The sequence below is a fragment of the Macrotis lagotis genome, chromosome 1, assembly GCF_037893015.1.
Source record: "Macrotis lagotis isolate mMagLag1 chromosome 1, bilby.v1.9.chrom.fasta, whole genome shotgun sequence".
NCBI lineage: Eukaryota > Metazoa > Chordata > Mammalia > Peramelemorphia > Peramelidae > Macrotis > Macrotis lagotis.
In genome coordinates this window covers 621,734,900-621,748,479 of record NC_133658.1, presented here as the reverse complement: position 1 = coordinate 621,748,479, position 13,580 = coordinate 621,734,900, and the positions used below count along the sequence as shown (strand labels likewise).

At 35.9% G+C, this 13,580-nt stretch overlaps 1 protein-coding gene and 1 non-coding gene across 2 annotated transcripts in view; both read right to left on the bottom strand.

Moving 5' to 3' along the window:
* Positions 1-13,580, bottom strand: part of ACMSD (aminocarboxymuconate semialdehyde decarboxylase) — an 84,813-nt gene that overhangs the window by 38,827 nt on the left and 32,406 nt on the right. The window contains exons 4-6 of the mRNA XM_074215048.1: positions 10,035-10,084; positions 8,553-8,789; positions 1,078-1,171 (exon numbers count right to left, since the gene is read on the bottom strand). Coding sequence (XP_074071149.1) covers positions 1,078-1,171; positions 8,553-8,789; positions 10,035-10,084 — 381 coding nt within the window. The remainder of the gene's footprint in view (positions 1-1,077; positions 1,172-8,552; positions 8,790-10,034; positions 10,085-13,580) is intronic.
* Positions 8,306-8,427, bottom strand: LOC141510754 (U6atac minor spliceosomal RNA). Its single transcript, XR_012475167.1, has one exon. It is a non-coding gene; the product is annotated as a U6atac minor spliceosomal RNA (small nuclear RNA).

Below are 13,580 nucleotides of genomic sequence, written 5' to 3'. Positions count from 1 at the left end.
AATATTGCAGGCTAATTTTTAAGTTGATAATTTTATGTGGCCCATGAATAATAATATTATAAATATCCAAATGATCCTTAGCAGAAAAGGCTCCCAGTCCCTGCAGTAGACACATTACAAATCTTGTTAAAAAGATCTTCAAAAGAAGTCAACTTTGTGGAGCTGAGCAGGCACATTTCTGAGTTATTGGGTCACTAGGATATAATTCTCAGGGAAATAGCAAGAAGTTTCATCCTTTGAAATTAAAAAAAATACAAGTTACTCTACAGCTTTTAGAAGAATCTAAGCCAATTCTCCTGAAATCTTCTTTTATTGGACTCATTATAAGAAGGAAGAGAGATGGGGAGAAACTTCTGGTCACCTTAAGTACTGTGAGGGAAATTACATATACTTGGATATTTTTGAAAACTGTATGGATATTCCTTAAGACTTGTTGACTAGACATGAGTTTCAGTGTTTTACCTTTTATTTGCCAAGGATGATAAAAAGTAATCAAATAAGCCCAATGTAGATTACTTCCCTTTTCTTTTGTGGACTCTGGTAGTGTCATAACAAGAGGCAATATGAATAATCTAATACAGAATGGATGATCAGCCCATTGAAATTTGACTGACTAGTTGAAACACTGAGGATCTCAGTTTTAGGAATGGAAATTCTAAGATGACTAGAAAGGATTTCTTTCTCCCTCTACCTATTGGAATCTTTTTAAGTCTTCAAGACTCATCTTACGTTCCACCTTGTACACCAAAACCTTTCCTAATCCTCACAGCTTCATGTACCTTTCCCCTCCAGACTGTTTTGTAAAAATCTATATGTGTATATTATCTTGACAGAATGCAAATTTCTTGAGGGCAAGGTATTATTCTTTTTCTTTGTCTCTTCTATGCCTAGAACAATGTATGCTACTTAGTAGACAGTTACTAAATATACTTTGATTGATTGATGCTATTATTATAGTCCTTAGGCTCTATTCTATATTCCCATTAAGGACTTAGACTTGATCTCATATGTTTTAGCTGATGATTAGAAAAATGGGAAACTGTTGCTACATTTTCAGGCTCTAAAACCAATACTAACCCACTAGCCAGGGAAGCCAGTACTTGGCCATTCTTCCATCTATCTGCATGTCCCAGGGGTGAACAAACAGGGAGCAGTTCAGCTCTTCTGCAGCCTTCAAGGAAGCAAGCAACACAAAAGAGGTTACTTTGGATTGGCTATTGACAAAATATCAGTCAAGTTTATAATTGTCTTTAAAAGATAAAAAGATTATATACCAGATTATATACTATCTACTATTCATGGAGTTTGATTAGCATGTATAAGGAAGGGCAGAGTAAAAATGGTGGAGAGTCAGGAAAGCAGGGTGGTGAGGTCCCATCCACAAACTCCCCCATGTAGATCAAAAAATTCACTATATCTAACCCTGAAAAAGGAAATCCAGGAAAAGGGACTGTGTGTCCTTTGTCCAGCCCAGGTCAGCATAAGGACACAGATAAGGACGCTGTAGATAGGTTAGTTCAGGAGCATGTAATACACAGAGCATTCCAGTGGCCAGGAGAAGTACCTGGGTAGCTCGGATTGAGTTGCCCCCAGGTCCATACTAGTGTATTGCAATTGAGACAAGTGTGCATTGGCTTCTTCTTCTTCTTCTTCTTCTTCTTCTTCTTCTTCTTCTTCTTCTTCTTCTTCTTTTTTTGCCTATTACTCTGTTCTAGGTCTCAGATTCATGGCAGACTGATAATATGACCTCTGCAGGGAGTAGCATTCTGATGTGTATGGAGGCTCTGGACAGTGTACCAAGAAAGGAGAAAGTTCAGTTTAGAAGCAAGCAGCATTAATGGGGTGACCCAGATCTCAGGCTCAAATCAGTCTCACCTTCAGCATCTATCTCAGCTAATGAGAAATAATCAGTTGGGGAATCCTAGACCAAAGGGGAGAGTTCAATTCTGCTGCTCTGATCCAATAGATCATTCCAAATGACTGCTAGAGACTAAATATAGTTGCAGTCTATTCTTTTTTAAATTATTATTATTATTATTATTATTTATTTTTTTTTTGCAGTCTACTCTTACTCAGACCTAATCCTAGGTCAGGAAATTACAGAGCACAAACCAGGGGTCAACAATCATACTTTTCCCTGGATCATACCACTTGTCTTAAAATGTCCCTAAGATCGTGGAATAATACAACTCTCAAAAAAGCATCACTAGTTCAGCCTAGATCTTCACTCTAAAAGTACCTCAGAGCCTTGCCCTAAAATTAAGTTTGATGTCAGGAAGTAAACTAGAAGAATGGGAAAAGAATAAAAGATGCCCACCATAATGAACTATCATGTTGATAGGAATGTTCCAGACAAAAGAACAGGAGAGAATGTCTCAAAATATCTAAAAGCCAGGCTTCAGGGAAAAATACAAGTTGGACACACAAACTTAATGAGAATTACTGAAAGAGATGAAGCAAGTTTTTTTTTTAACTAGAAGAGTTGACAAAAAAGTATTTATAAATAAAAAGAGTATCTGAGCAAAAATTTGGAAAAGAAATGAAATTTATGGAGGAAACAAGTGGAATTTACAACTTGGCATAAGATGCATAAAAACTTCCTCAAGCAAGTCCCTGAAAATTCAAACAGATCAAATAGAAGCCAAACAAGAAATATTAAAACAAAACCAAAAGGCTTAAAAATGGAAGAAAATGTAAGATATCTCCTAGCAAAAACAACTGACTTGGATAATAGGTTATGGAGGAAAAAAACTGAAGAATCATTGGATAATGTGGATACCATGATCAGATAAAGAATCTAAGCATATTCCAAGAACTCTTAATAGAAAACTACCTAGCTCTCTGAATAACAGAGGTCAAAATAGAAAGAAAATAAATTCATCAAATCATCTTCTGGAATAAATAAGTAAATGAAAACTCCAAGGAGCATCCTAGCCAAAATCCAGAGCTCCAGGTCATAGGAGTGAAAAAATAGAATGCAAATATAATCACAACATGGTTTTAGCTATGGTAACCTTATTTGGACAAAATTTGGATCATGAAATCATAGGACTGTAGATCTAGAGTTAGAAGGGAAATCATGTCCCTCATTTTGCCAATGAGGAAACTGAAACTTGAGTTAAGTGATTTGTCCATGATCATGCAGATAGTAAGTATGAGAGATGGGATTTAAATCCAGATCCTCTGAGTTCTCTTTCCCCTGTATCTTATATGGGAAAAATGTTTTACTACTTGTTTCTTTAGCAGCCTTAAAGATCTCATTATAAATAGTTAGATGACACAGTGGCTAGAGCTCTGGACCTGAATTCAGCATGATAAGAATTCAAATTTGGCTTCAGACACTAGCTTTGTTGGTCTGGTCATTTAATCTCTGCTTACCTCAGTTTCATCACCTGTAAAATGGATTACAGCATTTATCTCCCAGGATTGCTGTGAGAATCAAATGATTTAACTTTTGTAAAGTACTTAATATAGTGCCTGGAATGAGGTAGGAGCAACTTAAATGCTTCTTCTCCTCTACTTCCTCCTTACTATATTGGGACTGTATCAGAATGTGTGTCTCAAATAGAACATGCAATCATTTAATAAATGCTAAATAACAAAGGATATATTCTTTTCAGTTAGAAATTTTTAGCATTGTGATGAGGTCTTAGGAAGTACACTGTATACAGTACTTTGAATGATTTTTACCTGCCCAAGGGAGGGGGTAAGGTTGGGACTTGTGAGTTTATCTTCATAGAAGGCTCCTTTTTAATTAACTCTTACCAAATCAGTCCTCTAGACCTACAAGTATTGACTGTAGGACACTGCCAAGTTAGGTAACTTAGCTAGAATCACATAGTCAATATGTGTTAGAAATCTTCCTAATTATGACGCTAATCCTCTGTCCATGATACCATATTGCCTTTCTCCTTGAGCATAATTAAAACTTAACAAATGCAAAGGAATTGAAAATAAAAAAATGCCAAGATTATTATTAATACATATCTTGTAATAGATAGACCACTGGTTATAAAGTCAGAGGACCAAGCACCTCTGCTACATACTACCTGTGTGATCTTGGACAAGATATTTATCTGCTCTGGTCCTCAATGTCTATACCTATAAAAAGAAGGGATTGAATGAGGTTTCTAAGACCTTTTTCATCTCTCACAACTTTTGATCCTGAAGTATCATCTTTTGGTAATTATATTTACAAACTGTAATGAATCATCTTTTTTTTTTGCATCTACCTTAAACATCCTTAGAGTAATCAAGCTGATGACTCTTGTTTATATGCAAATAATTAATAGATGAATAGATATGTCCCTAGAGTTGCTCCTTAAAATATCTCAAGGGAGTCCCAAATGATTCTAGGTCTAGAAAATAGAAAGATTAAAAGGGAACCCAGGTGACTGAAAGTGAAACCCAGGACACTTAGGAAAAGAGAAAAGGGTTTTAGTTCAATAGATGTTGAGACTTGAAAAAGACATATTTCTTGAGAAATGAGGATAGAGGAGTTAGACTTGGGCATAAAAAAGTATATCAGAAAAAGAATACATTCAAAGAACTGGACAGAGGGAGCTTGACTTCTATATAGATTAGGCTCAGGTATAGGATATCAGATATCAAAGGGCAATGCTCTCATAGGATTAGAGTTAGAAAAAAATCTTGAGATCATCTAGTCCAACAAGCTCATTTTATAAATGAAGAAACTAAGGCCCTTAGAAATTAAGTTATTTCCCTAGTCTTACATAGGAAGTAAATAACAATGGAGGCTCTAGTAGGAAACTTAACTCACTGCAATACAAACTATATAGAAGCAATCCCCAGTCTAGAAAAGGGTTGATATCAAGTATGATTTGTTGTCAATTGCTTGGAATTGAGGATGCCCATTCCTATCATTCCTATGAAAAGAGTATTAGAAGAGCTAGTCAGATTTCCTCTAAAACCTCTTTCATCCCAAGCTAAGGCCTAGGTCATTGATAATTATTACTCAAATTTATGATTTTCCTCTTTTCGACTTATTAGGTACTTATAAGATAGCCTTTCTCTGTAAATTAATCTGCCTATCTGTATGTCTGCCTGTCTAACTCTCTCACTCCCAATGGTTTAAAGAAAAAAAAAGAGAAAGAGGAAAAAAAGAAAGAGGAGGAAGAAAATTAAAGGGGATTATGAACAGACAAGAAAGTAATTTCTGGAGATAGAATGAAATGAACTATGATCAATTCTATGGTTCATTCAGAAACATGTTTGTACAAGATCCACTTGAAGGAGAAGAAAGGAAATGTTGGAAAAGAATTACTGAGTTAGACAGTTCCTCTTCTCTAGGCACCAAGATACCTTGATTTCTAATCAGTGAATGAGTCAGGGTAGGAAGCTCTCTGAGGTAGATAGAGGAAAGGGAGGGAATATTTAACTGCCATTTAGGGGACATTTGCATGTTGGATGATCAAGATTGAAGATGATGCTCCTGATTCGCCATTATAAGAAATGCTTTAAACTGTTCCAATGTATTTGCACTCATCTATTCACAGTCTCTGGTCTGGTTGTTCTGCAGATCAAGAAGGAATATTCATGGTAGCTGATCTGAAGTAAGGAGGTAGTCTGTTTTTTGTAGAACATAATGAAATCTATTGATCTATTTGGGTTTTAAAACCATTATCTTTGATTTGTAAATCTAGTTCTCTAAACATTTACTTAATTACAAGATAAATTATCAATTTATCATAATATAATAGAATTAAATATTGGGTTAATAATTCTTTGCATGAACTCCAGAAAGTAGCAGGGGAGACCTAGTCTATTTAGTATCAAAGGAGGACAAAGGACCTGGAGAGATTTGAGCCCAATGTGAATAAGATAAAAATGGTTTTTGATTTATATCCATGGATTTGATTATGTCAAAATGTATAGTAGTACACTAATCTCAAAATTCAGGCTTCTATCTATTGACTTTATAAAAGTACTGGCATTGATGTACATTCTGGATTGCCAGACTCTGTCAAAGTAAAGAAGTAGTCTGTGCAGCCACTGTGGTTTCTAGCCTTTTAAACTTGCATGGTTGTCACTGTCCCTCTTCTTTCTTCCATATAACGATATGCTATAACTAATGCCTCCTTATCAGTGTTTTTTTGGAAAGTAAAAGTTGGGAAACCCATACCCTGCAGTTCTGGGAATAGATGATGATGATGATGATGATGATGATGATGATGATGATGATGATAACTCACATTACAATTAAAGTTTTTGAAGTAAACATTTATATACATTATATCTATCATTCTTCCAACTTTGAATAAGTTAATATCTCTGTTACACAGATGAAGGAATTAGGACTAAGAGAGATTAAATGACTTGCTTAGAATCACATAGCTACTTGAAGGTGTCTGAAATGTAATATGAACCCAGATCTTCCTAACTATAAGTTCAGTGTTCTAGTCATCGAAGTTAGGCAGCCTTACTAGATAAAACTATGAAACTTACTCTCAGTTATCCCATTCCTTCAACTGGTCTGGTCCATCCTGTGTCAGATTTCTCCTGAAGTGGTATAAAGATTAACTAAGATTTTAAATTATAATTAAGGTGTAAACTGATAATTAAAGTGTTAATTGACAAGCATATTTTCATTTTAATGGGATAATTTTTAAGACTAAAAGGTTTCAAAAATTAAAATATATAAAGGACTTATTGTTTTCAGAGCACTGTGGATGATATATTTGTCCTTAATTTTCAACGAAAACCATGACATCAAGGAGGTGATGTCGTGACAAGCCCATGAATTGGATTTGAGTAAGGGGGTGCTGTGCTAAATCACCAGTCTCACTTTCTTCTCCAGAACTACCTGGGTCCAGTGGCTAAGTATGAATCAAGATGATTGGAGTTGGCCCTGGATGCAAGGAAATCAGGGTTAAATGACTTGCCCAAGGTCACACAGCTAGTAAGTAGTAAGTGTCTGAGGTCAGATTCAAAGTTCCATCCTTCTGACTCAAGGTCAATGCTCTATCCACTGTGCCACCTAGCTACTAGGAGCAGCTAGATAGATTTTTTTAAAAAAAGCAGCCTTGGTGGCTTGGTGGCTTGGTGGCTCAATGTCAAATCTGACTTCAGACACTTTCTAGCTATGTGATTCTGGGTAAGTCAATTAAGCATTTTTTTACTTCAGTTTCCTCATCTATAAAATGGCTGGAAAAGGAAAAGGCATACCTTTGCAGTATCTTTGAGCACTGTGGAAGGCATGGCATGACAGTGCTTGTGGACTCAAACTTGATTTAAGCCAATCCCTACCCTCAAGGATCCTTGCTATAATTAATCACAGGATCATAGATTTAGAGCTAGAATGAGGCCACTAAGCCCATCCCTTCTCCTTCATTTTACAGATGAGGAAACAGACTGAGAGGTGAATACTGGTAAAACAGACTTTAGAGTGGAATAGAAGGGACTCTTCATCTGCTAGAATTGAACCTTAGGTACATCACAAGCCCAGGCTAGGTGCATGTACATTGTATTTGCCTGTGGGCATTTCTGGGACACCTTTCCTTCTCTTCCTTGTCTTTTCAAAGTCTGTCTTTATTTAACAGAGTATCTAGAAAGTGTGTAGATTTAAGGTCTCTCTTTGCTTCTGGGCATATACTCAACTGTACTCAAGGATGCTACTTAGGGGAGAAGGAGATATTTTTAAAAATCTCATCACTCCTGAGCACATAAATTGCCCTGAAAGTGTCCGGGCATTGGAGTGGAAATCTGGAAATAATGCCATCTTCCCACCCCCTCTTCAAACTTTGGGTTGTCATTTCTGTGGCACCACTTCTCCCCTTCTTTGTCCTTTCAGTTCTACTTTAGAGGTTCATTGTAAGTCAAATTTACTTGTGTAAAAATATTAGGGGTGTTATTGAGTGGTGGAGAGGTAAAAGATTCACACAACAGATCACTCCTGTACCTCTCATGTTCTCAGTTTAGGAATGCCAGACTAGTCAATTTTGGGTTTTAGTTTCCTCCATCTGTAAATCAAGGAGCTTTGGCATAATGACATCTAAAGTCCCTTAGGATTCTACAGCCTAGGAGAACACTGCATATTTCTAGCAGAGGTGCCAAATTTTTCCCCTGAAGGCTTAAAGCATCAGGAAAACTCTGAACCAGATTAAACTGTGATTAGAAAATATTTTTTCCATAATTTCATTTAATATTGATGGCAGTTCAATTTCAATTTTGCATGAAGCAAATATCTTTGTGATGCCCCTTAATAATTTTGCATGAGTGTTCATACATTTTGATACAACTGATCAATAAGAATGTCTATATATATGATATATATAAATCTATGGATGAAAAAACATGGTTAGATGCCACAGAGTAGGTAGCAATTAGTATATGTGTTGTAAAGGCCACTAGGACCTCTTCCATCCTTATCAAGGGGAATGCTAACCTTCGTCTCCTTTCATACAACACGATTAGAAAATATTTAACAAAATAAATGAAAGTACAACCCAACATAGATATTAATTTGTGACTTTCTAGGATAAGATAAGGGCCCAAAGGTCCATTTCTAGTTGAGTTTGACCCTGGTAACTTACAGCATAGACAGGGAAGAGTTCCTTGGAGTTCAGGTCCCATTCATTGATGTGGGATCCAATCTGTATCCCAGGAAAACCCAGCTCCTTCACACAGCGATGCAGTTCTTTCACTGCCAGGTCTGGAGCCTGCATTGGCAATGTTCCCAAGCCAACAAACCTCTTTGGGTGTTCTGCAACAGTTGTAGCTAAGTCGTTATTTAAGATCTGGCACAGGTCTAAGGTATCATGAGGTCTGGCCTGGGAAGAAACAAAAAGGGATGAATGAACTAGTTGTGCAGCTCTCTATTTTGCTTTCTCTATCCCAAGACCTGTGATTTCATCAGTGATGAGAGGAAAAGGATGGAGCAAGCATTTATATTGAACCTGTGATTAGCCAGGTGTTGTGTTAAGCACTTTACAGATATATTCTCATTTAATTTAAGTAGGATCTGTGGATATGGAAGCTGCTTCTACTAAAGCAGCCTGCTTGAAATTATTGTTATAGACCAATGCTTGGGGATCTTAGATATTAGGTAATTCATCCATAGCTAGAATGTGTTTGAATTTGGATTTGAACTAAGATCCTTCTGAGTCCTGGCCCTCTAAACACTATGCCAAATTGTTTCTTATCCAGTAATGGAAACTTAAATGTTTATTTAATCCAGTTGAATTATCTCCTCCAGTCTACCAGCAAATGGCAAAACACAGAGGTCCTCAGTATACATTAATAGAAAAAACTCTGCCATTTGCCTCATGGAAGCACTCTTAGGACTTTGGGGCTTTTCTATTTGTTCTATAGCAGAACTTTCTTTTATGAATGCCCTACCCCAATTAAAGTGGGAGCTCCTAGAGAGCAGGGCCTATTTCATTTTTTTCTTCCCATTTGTTTCCTTAGTACCTAAGAAATATAACTATTTAAAAACAGGCATAAATAAAGCTGTGTGAATTAATTCATTCATGGTTTCTAAAATTCTCAACATTAGACACCATTTCTTTTTGTTAAAACTTTCTAATTCCAGGCACTCTTCCTTTCAATGTACATTTCCCTAGAAAGGGTAATGCTAATGTATTTAATAATTATTTTACTCTTTAGCATGAATAAGTTTGTTAATTTAGATTAGCAAATTAGTCATCTAACAAGGATCTCTAGAACAGATTTAGGACTGGTAAGTATTGATGAAAAGAGAGAGGGGAGGCTAACCATTACAAATATTGCTTGTTTTTGAAATCTTACTCATTCTGCTCCTGTTCTGGGTGTAGGGGAGCAGCAATAAAGAGAAAGAGTAGATGAAGGGAAGGAGATTTGTGGGCAGAGAGTTGTTTGTTTTGAAGACTCTAATTGTACCATTTGTCAAACAGTGAGCTATTAGCTTTTCAAATGGACAGTTTACACTTAACTTAATAATTACCTAGCTGTGTGGCCCTGGGCAAGCCACTTACCCCGCCCCCAAACAAACAAAACAAAACAAAAACTCTAAAAAAAAATAAAAACTTTACACTTACCCAGTAGCTAAACATAACAGGAACTGTAGAAAGTGCTTGGACAGTTACTCCTAATCAAGAAAAAAAAAAGACGAAATTAGAGAAAATGTCACTTCTTTATATTTCTTCCTATGTTATTCATTCCCCCCAAATATTACCTTCCCTTGAATTCTTTCTTGAAATATCACAAGTAATCTTTTGCACCTTGATTAAGTAGCAACTGGTGCAAACAGCATAAAATCTACCACCACTTCAGATCTATAATTCAACATTTTAAAAAGTTCAAACTGAGGGAATGTATAGGATATAAGGCAGGATAGACTCCTTGTGGGAGAAAGACTGGGCTACTGGCTTCCACTGGTGATGCCATAGAAGTGTTATGAACCTTGTTGGTGAAAGTTCATTCAAAATTAGGGAGAGGAGAGAAGTATAGGGGTATGTAGGAACAAGTTCAGATGGTGTGTAGCCAGAGTAAGGAGATGTGTTCTTCTTAATATTTTCCCGTGATAAATTATTGTTCCTCTTCTGATTAGAAATGAAACTCACTATGAGTATTGATGTTGTCAAAATGTAAATGCAATAAATTGAATAATAATACAAGCTATAATCAAAGAAACTAATGGTTTATCTATTTTATTAGTCCCCCCCCCATAAAAAAGCTTCTACTTATTTATTAGTTCAATTATTTTTTAACTTTCAATTTTCCTAATCTCTTCTTTGATTTTCAGGATTTTTATTTTGGTGTTTAATTAAGAATTTTTAATTTGTTATTTTTCTAGTTTTTAGTTGCATGCCCAATTTGTTGATTTGCTTCACTTGAATGCTTTTTCTACTCTCCCATCTTGATTGTAGCACCCTCTGAACAAATCTTAAAAATCATCATTTAACATTTTTATGCCTTCTAAATTTTGGTATCCCAAGCAAAAGATTTAGTCACCCTTTCATAGTTATAGTTCTGATTTTTTCCTTTACTTAGCTTTACATGAGTCCAGATTCCTTTATATTGGGTTTCAGTAGAACTCTAAAAATTCAAAAGTATGTTCAGTGAAGATTATCATTTCATCAGGGAAAGTTTATGAGTGAGGCCTATTCTGATAACTAGGGCTTGCAGTCCCAGTTGGTTTTCAGTACCATACTTTGATGATATGCTAAGTACAATCTCCATACCTCAAATCATGCCAAACCCGACAATAGACAGGAAAAGCCTCACTCTCACAGATGTAATGGATTGGCACTATTCTCTATTCACTCAGACTCCTGGAAATAGTTAATATGGGCAGCAAGTATTGTGTCTCGAGTCACTTTTATTTTTTTAAATTTACATTTTTATTTATTTACATATTACTAAAATAGTCTTATAAGAGTAAACATAATTCCCCCCAAATAAAAAAACCTCATGAGAAATAAAGTGAAAGAAAGAGATAAAAATTGTGCTTCAGTCTGTGTTCAGATGCCATCAGCTCTATCTCTGAGGTAGATCACATTCTTTATCAGAAATCCATCAGAGAAGTTGCTTCCATATCTTTCCACAGTTGCTGTTGCTGATTGTAATTTCCTCCATCCATTCCTCCCCACTACCATTTATTTTATTTTCTCTCACCTTCCCCTCTGCAAAAATGTGCTGTGGGGCAGCCAAATGGCATAGTAGACAGAGCACTGACCCTGGGGCAAGGAGACCCCAAGCCCATATCCCACCCCAGAGACCCAGCAACCACCCAGTTGTGGGGTCCCAGTCATGCCACACAATCCCACCACCTTGCTAAAAGTAAAAAAAAGAAAATGTATTATATCTGCCTATCATCTCCCATGATCCACCCTCTCCTCTATCGTGTATATCCCCCCTCCTCCCTATACCCTTTTTCCTATCCTCCTTTCCTTCTAGATTTCTATACCGTATTAATTTTATATATATTTAATATATATATATATATACTATATATGTATTTTATATATATATATATATATATGTAGTATCCTCTCTGAGCCATTTCCAATAAGAATGAAGCTCCCTCATTCCCCTTCACCTTCCCCACTTCCATACCATGACAAAATCTATTTCTTGACTGTTTTACATGAAATACCTTAGTCTATTCTACCTCTCCTTTCCTTTTTCCCAGTACATTTCCTTTTCACCCACTGACTCCATTTTTACAATATGTTTATTATACCTTCAAATTCAGCTCCTTCCTGTGCCTTGTCTCTCGAGACAAGGCACAGGAAGGAGCTGAATTTGTATATATATATATATATATATATATCTGAATTTATATATATCTGAATTTATATATATATATATATGCTCCTTCTAACTTCTTTATTAAATGAAAAGGTTCATATGAATATTATCAATATCTTCTTTCCATGCAGGAATACATGCATTTCAACTTCATTAAATCCCTCATAATTTACCCTTCTCATCCACCCTCTCTATGCTTCGCCTGAGTCCTGTACTTGAAGATCCAACTTTCTGTTCAGCTCTGGTTGTTTCAACAGGAACATTTGAAATCCCCCTGTTTCATTGAAAGTCCATCTTTTCCCCTGCAAGAAGATATTCAGTTTTGAAGAAGAATCAACTGATTCTTGGTTGGATTCCAAGCTCTTTTGCCTTCCAGAATATCAGAGTCCAAGCCCTATGAGCCCTTGATGTAGAAGCTGCCAGATTCCATGTAATCTTGAATTGTTTGCTTCTGGCAGCTTTTAGTATTTTCTCTTTGACTTGTAGTTCTGTACTTTGGCTATAATATTCCTTGGGGTTATTTTTTTTTTTTTTGGATCTCTTTCTGAAGGAGATTGGTAGATTCAGTTTCTATTTTATCCTCTGCTTCTAGGATGAAAGGGTAGTTTTCCTATAGAAATTCTTTAAAATGAATTCAATACTCTTATCCTGATCATGACTTTCAGGTAGTCCAATAATTTTTAAATTGTCTCTTCTAGATCTGTTTTTTCCAAATCAGTTGTTTTTACATGATATAGTTCATGTTTTCTTCTAGTTTTTCATGCTTTTGGTATTGTTTTTATCATTTCTTGATTCCTTTCAAAGTCATTGGCTTCCTTTAACTCCATTCTACATTTGAAGGAATTGTTTTCTTCAGAGAGCTTTCTTATCTCCTTTTCCATCTGTCCAGTTCTGCTTTTTAAGGTATTTTTCTCCTCATTAACTTTTTGGACTGCTTTTTCCATTTGACCTAGATTGGTTTTTAACATATTGTTTTCTTCAACAATTTTTTGAATTTCTTTGACTAAGCTGCTGACTTGGTTTTCATGTCTTTCCTGCATCTATCTCATTTCTCTTCCCAATTTTTCCTCTACCTCCCTTACTTGATTTTCAAAATCTTTTTTAAAGCTCTGCCATAGTTTGAGCCCAACTCCTATTTTTCTTGGATGCTTTGGATACAGAAGTTTGGACTTTCTCATCTTCTGAGTGTGTATTGATCCTCCATGGGACCAAAGTAATTGTCTATGGTCAAGTTACTTATTTTCTGTTTACTCATTTCCCCAGCTTGTGCCCTGGTTTTGGGATACTCCTGTAAAGACCTCAGCTCCTTCAAGGTCATATGAGAGGCTCTG